The 17,691-nt window shown below is 44.9% G+C and overlaps 1 protein-coding gene across 12 annotated transcripts in view; it reads right to left on the bottom strand.

Moving 5' to 3' along the window:
• LOC143211349 (protein abrupt-like) overlaps positions 1–17,691 on the bottom strand; it is a 307,845-nt gene that overhangs the window by 74,072 nt on the left and 216,082 nt on the right. For 6 of the 12 annotated variants that reach the window (XM_076428893.1, XM_076428891.1, XM_076428894.1 and 3 more), the window contains one exon: positions 1,329–1,511. The exons of 3 other annotated variants lie outside the window; for them this stretch is intronic. In XM_076428893.1, coding sequence (XP_076285008.1) covers positions 1,329–1,511 — 183 coding nt within the window. Of the gene's footprint in view, positions 1–1,328; positions 1,512–8,357; positions 9,062–13,952; positions 14,359–17,691 lie in introns of those variants that run through there. 3 more of the 12 variants (XM_076428897.1, XM_076428923.1, XM_076428922.1) reach the window with 3 other exon arrangements.

Raw genomic sequence — 17,691 nt, 5'->3', positions numbered from 1 at the left:
AAAGACTCCGCAAAATAAATATTTCTGATTCGGTACGTAAATTAATTTGGGAAACGTGTTCATCGTGCACCGAGGCTTGTAATAGTAGAAGTTCATTCAGCTCCGTGCAGCGTTCATTGAAAACGGGCGCAGGAATTGCACTTCGCGGAAGTATTTTCGGCATTTCCCTACTGCGAAAGTACCTCTAAACAGGCACCATGTTCCAAGTTTGTTTCACTTTAGTTAGATTGCGTTAGTTCCGTGTTTCGAATTGAATAGGCGTCGGAGAAAAAGTATATTCCACCCGAAAAATGCTTTCAAAGGGTGGAAAAAGTGTTCGCTAATGGATCAGCTCCAAATTCCGTATTCCATTTTTTTTCGGTTACCAAAAGCTAGGAAAAGAATTGCAGAAAATATTTCACACCACTGTGGATCCCAATATAAATTAATATAAACGTTCCCTCGGTGGATCGTATATATTTTCGAATTCATTGAATCGCTAGCAGAAAATTTCGATATATCACGCAACCCGGAACGAACGCGGTGAAAATGGGAATGGCTCGATGGAATTCTTGGAGTTTCTATGTATGATACGGGAAATCGGTTATCACTCGTCGATACACTCTGTACAATGCTCTCTCAACCCTTGACCCACATGTACGGGGACCTCGTGGATGTGGTTGATACACCCCTGGAGAGTTTCAAAGGGTATTCGCAGCTTCCGCCGAGATTTACGCCCGGAAGGCGCGTGTATATCGAGATTTCGTCGTTTCGTGAATCACGGAGATAAAATCTTATTGGCCTGTGTGAAACGGGGCTGGATTTCTCGGGCTCTCGCGTGTCGGGCTTCTATTCAACCGTTTCCTTATTGAAAACAGCATCCTCTTCTGGACACCCTTTATTAATTCCCGTCATTATTCCGACGTGAAGAACAACACGATTTTCTTTGACAGATCGCAACCGTAATTCTGAATCTACGATTAAGCATACAGTGACTCGAATTAATATTCGGACGCTCTAAAAAAGACGATAACTTTTTCAATTAGTGTACTATACGATTTGAACTTGTTTGGGAAGCTAGAGAATTAGTTTACCACAGGATGTGAAGAGAAATTTTATAGAATTGATCGCAATTGTAGAAAAAATTCTAAAAGTTGCATTTTAAAATACGTTTTGCAAGTTCAAATCGTATAGCACAATAATACAAAATTGATCGCCTTTTTTAATTCGAGTCACTGTACCTCGGCTCCTCTTTGTGGAAGCTTCGCGGAGTCGTTTGGTGGCTCGCAGCCGTAAACAATGGAAGCCCTTGAAGGGAAGTAAATCGATGACAAGTGATTGGTACTCACCACGACTTGTTGACTGTTGGTGGGGCTAGGACTCGGACTGGGCGTCGAATTGGGGGTTGAAATCTCCCCTGAGGTAGGGGAGACAGAGCCCGTGGTAACGGTGCCAACTGTTGGGAATGCTCTCGCCGGATCTACCTGCCATTGCTTATGGATTTGTTGGGAGGTATCCCGGAATCTAGCTCCCTGCAATCAGACAAGAAAAGTGTCTTCATCTAGCTGCCGATTGTCTAGAAATAGTTCGCGACGTCGTTGTCGTGCGCTCGCATCCTTGAAGAATCAGACCGCGCAATCTGCTTGCACGCAGTTGTCCCATGCATCATATCGATGCGATGACACAGTTCGATTAGTCGCGGATATTTGCCTCCGAACAATTGTATCGCAAACGATCGGCCTGCACGCTCCACTGAAAAACTCCTTCGCAATGGAGCGCATTTGTCTACGAGCAGATATCTGCGCGGAAATTACGAAACTGCGAATCGCTTGCAAATTCTATTCCCAGTAAATATTTTGGCACATTCCTGCATTTGAACGTCGCTATTCTGGCTTCGCGTTTTCTTTGTGTCTTCATGGGAAAAACTTCATCATCACTTCAGAAAAATTGAATATTACTTCGAGGAACAAGAATTCGTTTTGTTCGCGTTTACACAAGTTTTCCAATTAACGAGAGCGAATTTAATTAGACAACAAGAAAAAATAGAAGCTCCCGATGCAATTAACGGAAAAGTACCTGGTGTTTTTCCCCCGAGAAAGAATAAAGTAATTAGCTGTTTTTCAACCGTAATTGAATATAAGAACCATCCTTAGGAGACGGTTGTTCAGGAAGAGAGAGAAAGAGAGAGAGAGAGAGAATAAATTACGGTTGTTCTTATTGCTTTTCCGGTGGCCGTACAACTGTTCATGTGCATACGCTCGTGGCCATAAATATTGTATTCCGACCAGGTTCGCCGGGTACGAGGGAAATATATTTTATAAAAATCACGCTGTGGTGGGTTCGGTAACGGAAAAAAATGTTTTCACTCAATTAATGGCCATAAATCGCTATCGGAACGGACAGTTTATCAGTGTATAAATCATCGTATCGAGCGTTAGGATTTTTCTGGAAAGAGGAACACGGAGGAAACATCGCCGTGGGAGGTCGTAGACCCTGCGAGGCCAGAATATCGCGTGCAACGGTGCAATCCGAAGAAACGTTGTTCCTCGCGGTGCGGTAATTGCAGTTATGCAACGACCTGCCATAATAACGATTAGCACAGGAGTATAATAGGAGGCGTAAATGAAGCTGTTCGCATCCGCCGAACGGTCGTTCGCTTTCGAGCGTCTTGGATTGAGCTGTTCTCTCCCCTTGAACGCGCGCGAAGAATCGAAAGCGTCGCCGCTCTCTCCTCGCCGATTTAATCCCCCGACGAATCAGCCGTTTTCTGTTTACCTTAAAAATTGCCGGCACAATGCTTGCAATTTCACCGGGCAGCTAATTGCTCGAGAAATTGCGCCGTCCTCGCTCTCCGGATAAAGAGAAGTTACGATTGTTTTTTTTTTCGAGGACCGTTCGAGTCGGGTTTCTCGAGAGAGTCTACGCTTTCGACGATTGTTCGATTTGCAACTGCAGATTGAAAGTCTCGTCACGCTCGACACGTATTTTTCTACCGGGCCCGAATCAGCCCGAGCCGAGCAAAAAATTCTGCGAACAATGCCCTGGCAATTCTTTCGAAAGGAAAATTCGTCTCTCGATCTTCGACTTTCCTCTGAATTCACATTTTTCACGGAGAGTTTGAAGAATTGCACACGCTCGGAAGTTCGATCAGTAAATTCCGGTATGAAATTAATTAAACGTTGAACAGATGACTGATCACGGAACGAACAAAACGATGAGCGAAACAGGGAGACTGCAGGAGAGCCCCGAATAATTCGCAACTTTCGCTAAGCCAGCAGGCGTTAAGAGCAATTAATAAATTTTCCAGAGAGCTGTGCAAGCACACACGTTCCCGTGTGTTGAGCAAATAATAGATCACTCGAGCGAAGCGCACGCCTGTTTTCCTCTTTCGGTCCGACCCCTGTGAATTTCTATGCGCGCCTCATTAATTCACGTGCAACCGTCGGGAGAGCCTCATTTTAAAATCCGATCTGTTCGCGCATCTTTCTGCATTTAAAATCCGGCCGCAACAGGGAGCGATCAATCTTCCTCCGTGTTGCATTTCGAAACAAGTTTTAGGGTATTCCGTGTACGAGAACCGGGGACGTACGAAGAATTTGATTTCGTACGGAGCCGTGGAGAGAAGCAACGAGAGACGAATGTTGTAGCCAGCGAGCACGATCTAGGCCATCAGCAAATTCCTCTCTAATCCTAATACAATGGACCCCAACTGCAGAGACAACTTAATCCAATGAGTCTATAATAGCGTACCTCTGTGTCTTTGTACCACGACGATTCCTAATTACATATTGGAATAACGGAGCGAAGCATGCCGCAAAGTATACGAGTCTACGAGTACGCCATTTGCAGGACAAAACGTTTAACCATCCGCCAAGTTACATTGTATCACAACTGTCAAACCACATTTTCCTAACTTTATGCATTGCAGCAAATGCTGCCAAGTTCCTTTATCGCATTTTAAACGAGAAGGTCCGATTATAAATTACATCGGTCTGCATAAATATCGACAGTCCGCATACTGTAAACCACTCCGGGGAATTTTATTGAGCGTTAAGCGCATTTGCAACACTGCTGTAAAAATGTGCAAGCTCGATTTCCATTATTTATGACACGAATACAAACGACATACATAATACAGTCAGTACCGTAAGTACTCGTACGCCCTTTAACCCGGCGTTAGTTAGGTAGGGTCTCACAGACCCCACAGATTTTAGATTGATTGTAACATTGTAAAGATGTTTCATTAGAGTTAAGTATTTTTGAATGATAAAAATTTAATTTCGTGGATCTGCGTTTTTACTCTGATAAATTGCACAAGCCTCTTAAGCAATCTTATAATTGTGAAAAAGTATTTATTTCTATAATACAATATATTCTTTATTTCTATAATACAATATATTCTTTCGGTGGGTGTGTGAGACCCCACCTTACCACTTACGATACATTTTCCCACCTTACCAACGCCGGGTTAAAACAGAATCACTTTTTTATAATTGTTCCAAACGATCTGAAAATCTTTTCTACACGTCATTTAATGAACCGATGCTTCTAATTGCTTGCAAAACATCGGGTCATTCGTTTGTTACGATTATAAGAAAGTTATTCTGTTTTAAAGGGCGTACGAATACTTATGGAACTGACTGTAAGCAAAAAGTGAATAACGCAGCAATTTTTTCACTTTAGCGAATAACTAAATTCTTGATTCTCGCGAGACTATTAACGGTAGCGGTTACTCTTATGAAATCCAGTGGCTAAGGAACAAAAGGTTGCAGCAGAAAGAAATTCTCACAGCGTGCTACCGTACGTTCACGAAAGAATCACTTTCTAACGATTAGATTTCCCATTGTAGATCACTCTGTGCATGACTGCCTCTTCGGCATCTACGGTACAATTTGATCGAGTCGCGGCTATCGGCCGCGAGATCTTTAAATCCAATTACAGAAGATTTTTCGTTCGACTTCGCACGCCGGTTTCCCTGTTTTCGGTGTAAAGTGGATTACCGTTTCGGCTCTATCGCTCTGAAACACCGTTCAACCGGATTGTTTCCACCAGGCAGCGTTACAGAAACGCGTTACGCCGCGCAGAACCCGAACAAACGTACGAATTAGAGGGTTAGAGGCAACGGGAGTTTCTGGAAGCCTCGCAACTCGACAAAGTTCGTTGAAATTCGCTTTCGGCACGCTCGGTCATTTTCGAATTGTAGCTGAAATGTTGCAGAATACGGTGAATTTTATCGAAAGTTGTGGGATTTCGTTGCGAACATGATCGACTTCCCACCGCGCGCGCCCACGGTGATCCAGCACGATCGAGATCGGACAGATACCTGTTCCACTGTGGTATTCCGGTATCGATCTCCTCGATCGTGAGGGTCGCTCGCCGGATACCGGTACACCGTATTTACACCCGGCTCACGATTGCTCTCCATGTAAATAGAGGCGTGGTTTTAATTAAGCAACAAGGAAGTCAACGGAAGAAACGCACGCACAACAGTTACATAACGAGAGCGTTCCATGACGCAATGTCGATATGGAAGATGCATTGATAAGACTCGATTTAGATCATCGCTGGTGATAATCGTTGGGATTACGATCTTCCTGATAACGCGCTTGTCGGATGGCTTGTCGAAATTGCAGCGAGTGGCAGAGACAATGAAATGAATCGTGGGCGGTTCGTTTCATTTTTTACGAGCACAGTTCGCAACAGAAAAATACGCACAAATTCCCTAAAATGCGCCTTAGGATCCAAATTATTTAAATAAAAATAAAATTTTAAAAATACCACGTTTTTAAAACGGACTAAAAAGTATAAAATAATTTTTTCCAGCTCCATACAGATTCCTAACCCCGTCCTGAAAATTTGTGATTGTGAATTTTGAATAGCTATAAAAATACTTGTAAGATTGAAAACGGAAAACTTGCACAACAGTTCATGTCATTTGCAGTGCAATAAAATTGTTAGTGATTTAGGTGAACTATTCATGCATCAATTATATATTGCATGCGCCCCACGTTTTTCGTTTTAAATCTTACAAGTATTTTCATATAATTATTTTCTGCTTTTTAGTCTTGTGTGTGTGAAATTTTTCAATCGATTTTAGACATTTTGATGAGATTATAACAGAGACATGTACTAAATTTCAGACGGTATTGCGACCGCGTCCTATCGAAAATAAACGCCGTGGTGAAATGTCAAAGATAAAGGTTCGACGGAGAATTTCGGTGTGACTGTTCTTTCGCTTGGTAAACAAACATTATGGTATAATACTACGTAGTAATTTTGTAAACACCGCACGGACCTCGAACGCACACTGACAATGAGATCCTTCGGTGCGAAGCGGGTCTGTGGAGTGGGGATGAGTCAGAGTGGGAACCGAGTGTGGGTACTACCGAGCGTCGCGCGGAGAGGTGTAATGGTTAAATTTTTAATAGTTTATATCTCCTAAACGCACAGGCTTCTTAAAAAATTTTTTTAAACATTGCATTGTCATTCAGTTCTGAGCTATGTTTAAAATTACAAGTCTCTAGCTCGTCGGGAAGTTAGTTTAAAATCAATTGCAAAATTTGTACCGAACAGACAGACAAGAAAGCAAGCTAATAAATAAAAACGTAGTTAAATATGTCACATTTTTTTCAGAAATATAATTTACCCTGTAACTACCCTGGCGGGCAAGCTAGAGGGTTGAAATTTCACTCGGAGAGGATTTTCTTAGTCAGCTTTTGAATGGTTCGATATTTTGACAAACCGCAGTTTTGATCATCTTAATCGGCAGAACCAGCCGTCTAATCGCGTTCAGTAGCTGTGAACAGTGTCAGACGCGGGAAAACAGCCTAACCTTGACACGAGTGGTAGGGATGTCCAGCGAGCAATTACAGGGGTCATAGTACAGATCTTTACGAGAGTCTGCCGGCGTGTTCCATTAAAGAGCCGCGTCGTAAAAGCTTATCGTCGATCGGCTGTAAAAACGAGCGGCGTGCGAGATACGTGTTTCGTCCGCGATCGGCGCGGTATGCAAATTGTGTTGCCAGATACACGCAATTGCGTCAGTATTCTGTCGCATGTCGAGCTCTGGCTCTCGAAGATGGGATCAGTGAAAAACTAAATTATTCGATGATGAAACGATATACAGACACGCTGGCGATATCAGCAAATGATTGTCAGGAAAGGGGGGGAAAAAGGACGAATTATGTCTAATGCGGGGTGGCAGGCGGCCGTTTAAGCAATAACAAACACCGCGCTGGAAAGATAGAAAAAAAGTGGCCGTGCTGGAGGAGAGCTCGTTCAGTTGCACACAGGCGTCAATGCGGTGCAATCAATTTCCGTGTTGCTCGTAACTCACTCGACCGTGTTGCACATGTGTGTGGAGACGCGTGTGCTGTCTCGTTCACGGATACCGGCGCACACAGTGGAAGGGAGGCGATCATGTGTGAGGGAATTACGTGGATAGATAACGGTTGATCTTATAGTGTGATCTGAATGGCCAGATATCGACGTCGATAAAGGAAAACACGGGGGAATGTGGAGCAACGTGTTCTCTCCCCGGGCACAATGAGGAAACGTTCACTGAGCCGTGTTCCTAATTAATTCCGGGGGCGAAAAAAGAAGGGTTGTAAGAAGGGGAGAGGAAGCAGGGAGATATGGAGCGCAATCGTGTAATCAATTTATCAATGCCTTTCGACTCGTTACATTTTAGATTCAATTATTATTAATTACACCGGCCCGATTGGAAATCGATGATAGCGTGTCAATTAGACGGCCGTTCCTCGGAGAAGCTAGATAGCTGGCTGTAGATAGTGACGTGTCGCTTGGGGCAAGTGTTACTTCCTTTCACTGGCATGTCCGCAGTTAGGGAAACGTGCTGGGAGATTCTTGTTAAAAAAATTCTCCAGAGGTGCAAATACTTCCAAGTTTGAAGAGATGAGATGGAGAGATATTGTAATCGCGAGCACACCTTGGTTTCTTTATTCATTTTCATTGGGAATGTAATCGTATCCTGGTATCAAATTATATATTCTTCGAAGATGAAATACAAAACCTTAACCGTTAGTTATTCTATACAAGATGTCCGAGGATTCTTAGAATTATTAAAAATCGGACGAGTACAAGCATAATTAACAGTAAACCTACCGAGCCTTAAAAGTAACTGGAACATGTTCTCTTATAAAAATAACAAGATTGATTTTGTTTAGACTTTGCGCGGCTCCTATTGTAATACGTGCTCTACTAAAGATATTTATACAATCAATTCTTATAAAATCATTTTTATTATTGCAATAATTGTAATCTAATAAATCTGTAACCGGTCATTTCGACCGGTGGTGGTAGGTTTAGCGTTAAACGTGTAACAAGCGAAAGACTCGAGCGCGTCGTTCCAGCCCTACCTCGCCGAAGAGGTCGTCCAGCTCTTTCTGCGACAACTTAGCCTTCATCCCTTAGTCATTCTCCGACCTAGGCCAAGAAACCAGGCGCCTGATCGTGGCGCTGACTCGTCGGTCGAACCTCTTCAAATGTCACCAGTCTTTTTACTCTCATTGGTCCGGTGTCGCCTGGGTTTCAGAGTGCTCGTCGCGTATTTTTCGACGCGCAAATAGTCGATGACGCGCGACGCGAAGTACGACAGAAGGTCGAGCGACGCTGCGACTGCAACTGCAGCCGCGACTGCTGCTGCACGTGTCGTACGAACAGTACACTTTTTATTCCCGCCGGCATTATTCGACCGACCAATCACCGGAGCCGGTCTTGTCCCCGTGTCCAACAGCTCGTCCCGTAATTAATCCGACGTTACATCGGGCATGCAGAGAAAAAAACGTCAGCGAATGGATTCGACGGACGCAGCTGGTTTGCGATGGTCCCGTGTGATGCACTGAGAAACGAGGATAAACCGCGGCCTTTGCAGATATTGGCGTGCGACACTGCACGTGATCTTTCGTTCGCGCATCCACGCCCCGATTTCGCGTGACTCGCCGTAGATTGGCCCGCGGGATCCTTTCGAGAGCGATATCGATCCCTTCCTGTCCTCTTTCGCCCGCGAATCTGGCGCACTATGTTCCTTCAACGACTGCACTTTCGTCGATCATCCCTGAAACTATCAGAAAATCACCAGTCACAGCTAGGACTCCGGTATTGACACTGGGGTCACGATGTGAACAGTTACAGAGGTAGGGAAGCACTCTCTATCTCTCTCCAACATCCTCCGTCTACCTTTCATTTTCCGGGGAGACTCCTAAATGCACGATTGGTTTGAAAAAACGTATTGAGGAGTTGTTTACGTTCTGTTATATGCGATATAATACGTAATATTCCATTAGAGACGATAATTACGTTGTTAAATGGTAATAGTATGGACATAACGATCTAAACTGCATTACACGATCGCCAGGTTAATTTACGTCGTCCAGTATCATTATTAACTCCGATGTATCCATTTACTGTATTAACTACCGCGCCATTAAAACATACAAAACAGCTCCTTTGGCAAGTAATTAACGACACCAATAACATCGTAACAAAGTTATTAGCGACCGAGCTATCAAGTTATTAGCAACCGACACGATCGAGAACATCTCCGCAAATTAAGACTTTAAATTACATGTACACATGTTTCTCATAAATGCACAAAATCCGCAGTCCAATCATAAATAATAGACTGCAGAGAAATTAGTGAAATTCCAGTGAGGAGGACACGGTGGATTAAGGGATCGAACGTGCGAATAATGTTGGAACAGCGATCTCCGTCGATGCGGGACGGGTTCTTAATGAAAACGGATGGGCCGGATGTTTACTAATTCGCCGGCGATTTTAATTAAATTGGACCCCGTGATTCCCCGATGGGAATTCCTCGGGTTCGATCGAAAACCTGCCATTTCCCTAGCGTTCCGTCGCGGAGGTTGGTGCCTCGTCTCTCGCAGCCTTCGATAACTAGTTCCAACGCCCACGCGAAATTACCGGCTCTCCCCTCCCCCTCCGACCGTTGGTCTCGCGAATTTTTGTCGCATACGTACAACGAACAACCGGCACTTCCGCCGGTGGCATCTCGTGTTTCAAGCCGGGTACTTGGATGTCGGATCTCGGCCGGCCATTGATACGGCACCGTAAAATGTCTATGGTTTCTCAATGACACCGGAGAAATCAGTGTGATCAGGGTTCTCACGGCTCGTGCTGACCGATTTCTCCGCGAGATTCTTATCGACACCAGACACTATCGATACACCGCTGTTAATCTGTCGCGTAAATTCCCGGGGATCGAACGCGAGAGCCACATCGAACGAATAAATGGACGAGACACGGCCACACAAGATGGGCACGGGAGAAATCCGCCGAGGGAATCCAAGGAATCTTCTATCCGCGATAAATGATAGACTTTCTTGACTGGATCGGCCGTTCGGTAATGCCTCTGCTTAGGCCTGGGAAATGGTCCTCTCGGGAACATCGCAACGAGTTACCGTTTAATCGAGAGCCGAGCCTCGAACTCGGCCGGCAGATTTTACGGCAGACTGTTCTCCACATTCTACAGTATTATATTACAATTTCATCTCCGATCAATTCGAACTCGCGCAGAATTTTCAAGACGACTTTATTATCCAAAGGAGGGATCCAGATTGCTTAAACCTTAATGAAGTTAGAACGTCCATCAAAAATTCAAATAAAGTTCAATTTCAAGTTCTACCTTAACCCTAGAACTTCGTTACGAAGTCTGTAACGAGTTCGCGAGATTTTTCGATCAGACAACTTAATGAGCGCTGCAGCATCAAACTTTTATCAACCCTTCGCGTGCGAACCTTTTTCCAGTGTAGTTCGCGATGATTCCAACATATTAGGTTGTCCTAAAAGTTTCTTTCGCTGCGTGCACATTCCATATTGTTGGGTAACACAATCTTCTGTTCGTTAATGTTTTACGATTCCTTAAGCTTCCTCTTTCTTGACCATGCCATTGGTTTTCTTAAAAACTACTCTGAATTTGCACGAACGAAACGAACGTATCGGACAACCTGATACTTTCTCGAAACAAGACTTTCAAAATGAATGTTTCAGCCAATAGCGGAGTATCTGGGGTGTCCGAAAGGAGATCTGGCCGGGATTCGTGGGAAGATTAAAATCCCCGACACGGTATCGTCAGGGTCGGGGCCGATAACGACGTCTGCCGGTGAATTGTCAGTGATTGCCGGACACGCGTGGGCCGCGATCACGAATTAGCGTTTCGAGCGGAACGTGTCGAGAACTGCCAACCGAATGGACAATGCCAGAGCATGGTTTCTGCCAGTACGGACGGCGGATTCTCGTTTACGAGGATCCTTTGTATACAGCGAGGCTTCCTGGCGACGTTTATTCCCGGCACGACGACGCGTGCAGATGCGCGTCACGCGTGTTACGAAACGCTCGATTGTTCCGTAGAGTCGATTTCGCAACCGATCGCGGAATAAAACTTGCCAACCGGCTGCTCGCTGTCTCGTTAAAAACAACTCGATACTGTTTTATCGACGCAGCAGCGGAGAGAGAGATCGGGATCCCGCGATTTAGAAACGTGAGAAACAATGCCGCGTGGAAATCATATTTTCGATAACGAAATTATTTATGATTATTAGGGGCACGGTTCGCCAAGCGTTTATGGACTATTCCGGAAACGAACGATAATTAGAAAGAGATTTACTGCGACCATTAAGCGGTTCGTTTATTATATTCTGCGGAGAATAAAGGGCTTAATGCGGCCTCGCCGAGGACGCTGTAAACGCAATCACGATCGATTGCGAATTGTGCGAAATTTGCCGTTATGAGGCGCAGCTGTGGGATTGAAACGTTTTTTAGAGTTATTTGCATGAAACTGTTAAGCTACAGTAAGGAGCATAACTGATTCCACACACTTTAAATCGGAATCACTTTTATATGAATGGACCAAACGACTTCAATGTCTCTGTAAGGCTGGAAGAATTAGTTTAGTAAATGAATTGTGAAAAACAATAGTAAAAACTGGGCCAATAACGAAAATTTGAAAGATGTGTTTGGTCAACTCGTATCAATTATATACGGCCTGAAAATTTCATTGAAATTGGTTAATTGGTAATTATAAACGATCAAAAGTGGTAATTTGTACTGTACCATAAAGTGGCAAGTTTCATTGAAATTGGTTTACGAGCTATAAACGATCAAAAGTGGTAAAAATTGCAATTTTTCAAAATTTTCGGCCTTTTTACCACTTTTGATCGTTTATAATTCGTAAACCAATTAACTAATTTCAATGGAATTTTCAGAGGTATATAATTTATACCAGTTGACCAGACACATCCTTTGAATTTTCGTTATTGGCCCAGCTAAAAAGGTTGTGCAAATTGTCCAAATGCATTTTTCCAACATATTTTTTACACATCGTTCACTAAACTAATTCTTCTAGCTTTACAGAGAAATTGAAGTCTGGTCCATTCATATAAAAGTTGTTCTGATTTAGTGTGTGTGGAATCAGTTATGCTCCTTACTGTATGTGTCCGGAAAATCCAATTCTAAGCGAATAATGGTGATATTGATATATGTATGTATGGTACAGAAATTACTATTGTTCCGGGAACTAATATATACACACAATATACAGCGTGTGTATTTTTTAGTGTGACATTTTTTCGGTTGAAGTTTCGTTTTCGAGAAAATCGAGTTTAAAGTTCCGCCAGGTTCGCGTGCTTTAGTATATGCACAAAGTAGAATTGGTTGACCATGGTCAGACGCGTCAGACGACTCCTATGCAACAGCACGTGTATTCCCTGCATTTTTAAACTCGATTTTCTCAAAAACGAAACGTCAAATAAAAGAATGTTCTTCCTTTTATTCGACTTATTTTTACATGTAGTATCACACGCTGTATATACGTTCCAGGTCCCGTATCTGCGGGTAATGACGCTGAACTTTCAACATGTGGAAATGTGAACTTGGAAGAGCCGCTAAAGAGCTGGAAACAACCGTAGTTTCTCGTACGGTTCAACCAATACGATGTCCCATCGAACAACGGTGACCAACGGTTAAATTAGAGTCGTACACGGGATCTAGCGAGGTTTTGCCGCCAGTGTAATCTCGATCTCGAGCGAGAGGTCGTTTATCCTCCCCCGAGCTATGCGCCGAAGAAATGTCCGGCTTCGTTCTCACGTGGGCTCGTTCGCCTCTGTCCGCGATTTACCTTGCGCCGCCGTTAGAGGACGATCCGAAACACCGGCAAGAATGCTCACCGATGGATATTATGGGTTCGCTGTGCCCTTAACCGCGGCCGGGAACGCATAAATTTCAACTATTCCACCGGGGGTCAGCATCGGGAAGCCTGACTGTGAAACTCGAGACGGGAGACATTTTCGAGCGGATGCCTGTGTGTCCGATAGAGACAACGAGCTTCCTGCGTTTCGTCAGTTCGAGAACTGTTGCAATTCGCCTAACCGATGCGATCGCGATTATCCGCCGCAAGTCCTGAGAGCCTCTTTTCCACCTCTGTGTACCCTCGGAAATTAATTTTTCAACAAACAGAAAAATTTCTTGCGGATTCTATAAATGATCCCTGATAACTACACCGCGGATTTGATGCATTTATGACCAGAATGGGCACGTACAATTTAAAGCAGTGGACATGTCCAAAATATTTAAGGACATCAATGTATTTGTCTCAACTTGATAGGATAATTCAAAGAAGAATACAATTTTTATTTAGCTCCTGTGTCCTGCAATCAATGCGAACATTTTTTATTTTGCTGATCTTTAAGTAAAATAAAAATGATCTTCATCAACTGTCAGCCTTTAATCAGTTTAGCAAGTTCATAAACAACACATAGATGTTCTCAAATTCTTTTGATCTTTTCACCGTCTGAAATTTCGCCCACCCATTTTTCTCGTACGCGTCAACTCCGCAGTCTACTGATAACTGTTCACAACGATCCCAAGTGCGCAAGAAAGAGCCGCCGTTCCCCACGAAGTAATACGCGATCTATAGATCACTGGCAGCGGGAATATACCATCGTTATCACAGCGTATCACGAGGTCGGCGAACACGAGTCACAAACACTGGTCAAGCACTAATCCATCGGCACTATCAGCACTGCGGCGAAGATATCGGCGCCGCTCGGACTTGTTCGCCTATGGATCCAACGAAACGGCTCGTTTTGATCGTGGATCCAGCGCACGGAGTTTCTCACGAGCGCGAGGACAGAGCGATTCTTACGTGCTCTCACACGTATCCGCGTACACCGACTGGCGAGTAGCAGAGATCGTGCACGATCCTCGGCCGACTCTCCACGCGAGTCAACGATATTCCTCGTAAATATTTACATCGCTCCGGGAGATAGATCCGTTCCGACGATCCCGTAGATATCTTCGGAGCGTAGAAGACTGACGAACAAGAAGAGGTGGGGGGGGGGGGATCTCGTTGTTTCATCCGGCCGTTTTCTGCGCGCGTCTCGGCCCCGAGGAGCAACAATAAAACTGTTACGAGCAGCTCACGATGCTAATGACGCGCCGGGCCTGCTGATTTAAGGGATCGATGGCACGGCTTAATTGAATTGGAACGGGTCACGGGAGAGCCGGCCAGCTCTTCTCTTCGATTTCAACACCGCAGTACACCGGTGCAACCACTCTCGCAGGAGACACGTTGCTCCTCTTCCTCGTCGAACAATGTTACCGGTCGCGGCCCCGCAAACTTTCCTTTAATCGGTTTACGGGAGCTCGAAGTTTCGTCATCGAGGACCCTGCCTCCGAAGAGATCGACAACGTGGATCAGAGCCCATGGAACTATGCACTCGATCGAGACAGTCGAGAATCAACGAGAGAAACTTTGAACCCTTTGTGTCCTCAATTACGGCCTTGCTCAGGCCTCTGTGCCGGCGATGTGTGCCTGGTAGCATCGTCAGATCTGCGAAAGATGCTGCGGTTTTGGGTTTCTCGAGGAAATACAGACATATCAATATATTTTCAAGAGGTTCAAAGGATCTGTATGATTTCCTCCGAATGTGTTCTCTAAACTCTGAACATTGAGCACGTCCTGGATCACCGGTTGAACGAGCATCGACGAGACACGTACCACGACGATCAAATCGAACCGCAGAGCTAGCGAAGTGACAGCCGTTGATTACCGTGTACTGGCAATTTTCCGCGGCCACGGAAACGCTGTGCCGCGAGCACGAGCGTCGGAGCGAAAGAGAGAGACAGAGACCGAGTTGAGCCGAGAGCGCTCACGCGACGAGCGTGCGCTTACACGTATGCGCGTACTGCAACTGGCTGCACTCGCGGAGATCGCGCGCGGAACACGGGCCTAGCTCGGGCTCGAGACCGTATGTCGCATGTTCCGTTCGCCGTTGCACCGCTGGAACGACCTCTTCCACGTCAGAGGTGATCGTTGCTGGGTCTGTCCTCGTGAACGATCGTTGCGCGGCAGCTTTTCACCAAGCAACAACGCCCGCCTTCAACGCTGTTATTCCTGTTCGTTTTACATCTCTGAAATACACAGGAAATTCTTCGTTCCTAATTCGCTGAAAAATCTGAAGATACGACGGGAAACTTTATTCTCCGGAACTCCCGCCAGTCCACTTTATGAACCCTCCCTCGGTGGAGCACTCGCTGTGAATCTTTCCCTGTTGAACCCCTCGGTGAACCTCAACGACGGTTCTCAAACGATATCTAAGATGTCCCATTCTAGCGTCGCAGTTATCCTGACGATTGCCGCAAATATCGTCGCGGCATTTCACGTGACGGGGACTGGGGATGCTGGGACGTCGAGCGAAGGGTTCCCAGAGCTGGTACAGGACTATAAACTACGCCAGGAGTGCAGCGGAGTTGCTGCAGTCGCGACGATGCACTCCGAACGCCTGCTGTGCTTGCGTAACCAATCGAGCCTTGCGGTTTGTTGGCTGACATCGCGTTGTTCGCGGGAAGAATTATGAACTCGCCGACGAGAAATTGGTCTCGTTCTCCTCTCCTTTTCGACGGACCCTCAAGTTCATCCTTTGACCCCTCTTCGAAATCATTGTCCCTTCTACACACCAATAGTCAACGCAACTACATCCGATTCTTCGACATGTAATTTTGAAAAAGGTCAACTTGATTCTTCCAGTCGCGCGTTATCGCTCGCGTTCGATAAATCATGCGATAATCGCGGAAGATATTGTTACACTCGAACTGTGACAGCGATGACGTAAACTCGAAGAATGCAGAAAATTTTCCGCGATTCAAGCGGTGGGATGCCAGAGAAGTTTTTGATTAATTAGTAGGAGCTTCAAAGTTTCGAGTTAATGAGCGGACGGACGGCGGCACGGTGAATCACGGGCTGCGGTGGGATTTTTGCGATTGATTAGATAGTCGGAAAATCTCGTTCGATCGGACTGTCACTCCAGATTGATGTAACAACCGGTTCTTGTGCAACACGTGCTGCCAATGAAAGAGAAGGTAATGCGTGATTAACGTCTCGGCGGACGCTTTAACAATCGGCCTTCCGAGGAACGGAAATTGCGATAACACCAATAACCGAGTTATCAAGATCAGAGTTTACCGGGGGATCCGGCCAAGTGCATTCTTGCTGAATGAATAATTATCATTGGACTGCGGATTTTATGCATTTATGGGAAAAATGAGTGGGTGCAATTTAAAACAGGTTACAATGATTTGAGAGTGCTAATCTATTTTTTCTCAGCTTGTTAAAATTGTTCAGGTAAGAGTAAACCCTTTATGTGGCTCCAGTCACTTGCAAGCAATTTTTATTTTGCATAAAGATCCGCAGTTTAATTATCATAAACACGTTGCACACCGTGACGGTAAGAGAACACGGTTTCTAGACTTTTTTTATTGGAAGAAGAGCCGATCATTGAAAAATCTTCTTCTACTTCCCATCAATAATGCACAGCAATCTTCACGAAGCTCTTCGAAAGCGCTCTTATCGTGAAACATTTCAACTCTGCTTCCCTCTGGAGAGCATCTCCTCGTCATTTCATTTATAGTGAGAGAAAAATCGTGCCGAAGTATCCGAAGTCCATCGACGAGATACAGGAAACTTTATTCCTCCGAAGTTTGCTTCCCGATCCGCTTCTAACGCGACGGAACGGACTCGTTTACGAACATTTCTGTCGAACGTTTGAATGAGTCGGCTGGTGGTCTCTTGCTCAATAAATAATTATCATAAACACGTGGCGAGAAAGGAACACGTTTCCTAGTCGGACTCGCGTAAAAATTCGCTGAGAAAAAACCGCTCGCCTTCAGCGAAACGTCAGCTTATTACGCATTCGGACCGAAAACCGCCGCGGTTAATCACTCCGGCAATTACGTGTTTCACAATCTCGAGCGTTGCATCTGTAATTTGCTCGCGGTGTGCGTACATGTACACAGCCACCGAAGGACTCAATTATCGCCGAGGGCGTTGAAGAAAAAAAGAAGAACGAATAAAATCTATGTGCAATCCGCTCGCATCGCTATGATTTACGGGCGGATGGAAAGCGAAGTAGAAAAACTTCGACGCGGTACGAAGGGGTTTGTTCACTTTTCTTTTAATATTTATAACTTGTACGATTATGTTGGACGAAACTAATTTAGAAAGCGAGAGAGAGAGAGAGAGAGTCACCGTGAATTATTCGCAATAAATTCGGCTTTATGCACTCCTCGGTGTCACGAGGAAATGGTTTTAATCTTGCGGATAGTTTATGGACGCTGACACCGCGAAACCGTCGAAACTTTTCATTCATTCGAATTTGCATAGCTGAATTGTTCATCCGT

This window comes from Lasioglossum baleicum, chromosome 8 (genome assembly GCF_051020765.1).
Source record: "Lasioglossum baleicum chromosome 8, iyLasBale1, whole genome shotgun sequence".
Taxonomy (NCBI): Eukaryota; Metazoa; Arthropoda; class Insecta; order Hymenoptera; family Halictidae; genus Lasioglossum; species Lasioglossum baleicum.
Note: the sequence above shows the minus strand (reverse complement) of the source record. Positions and strands in the feature narration are given on the sequence as shown.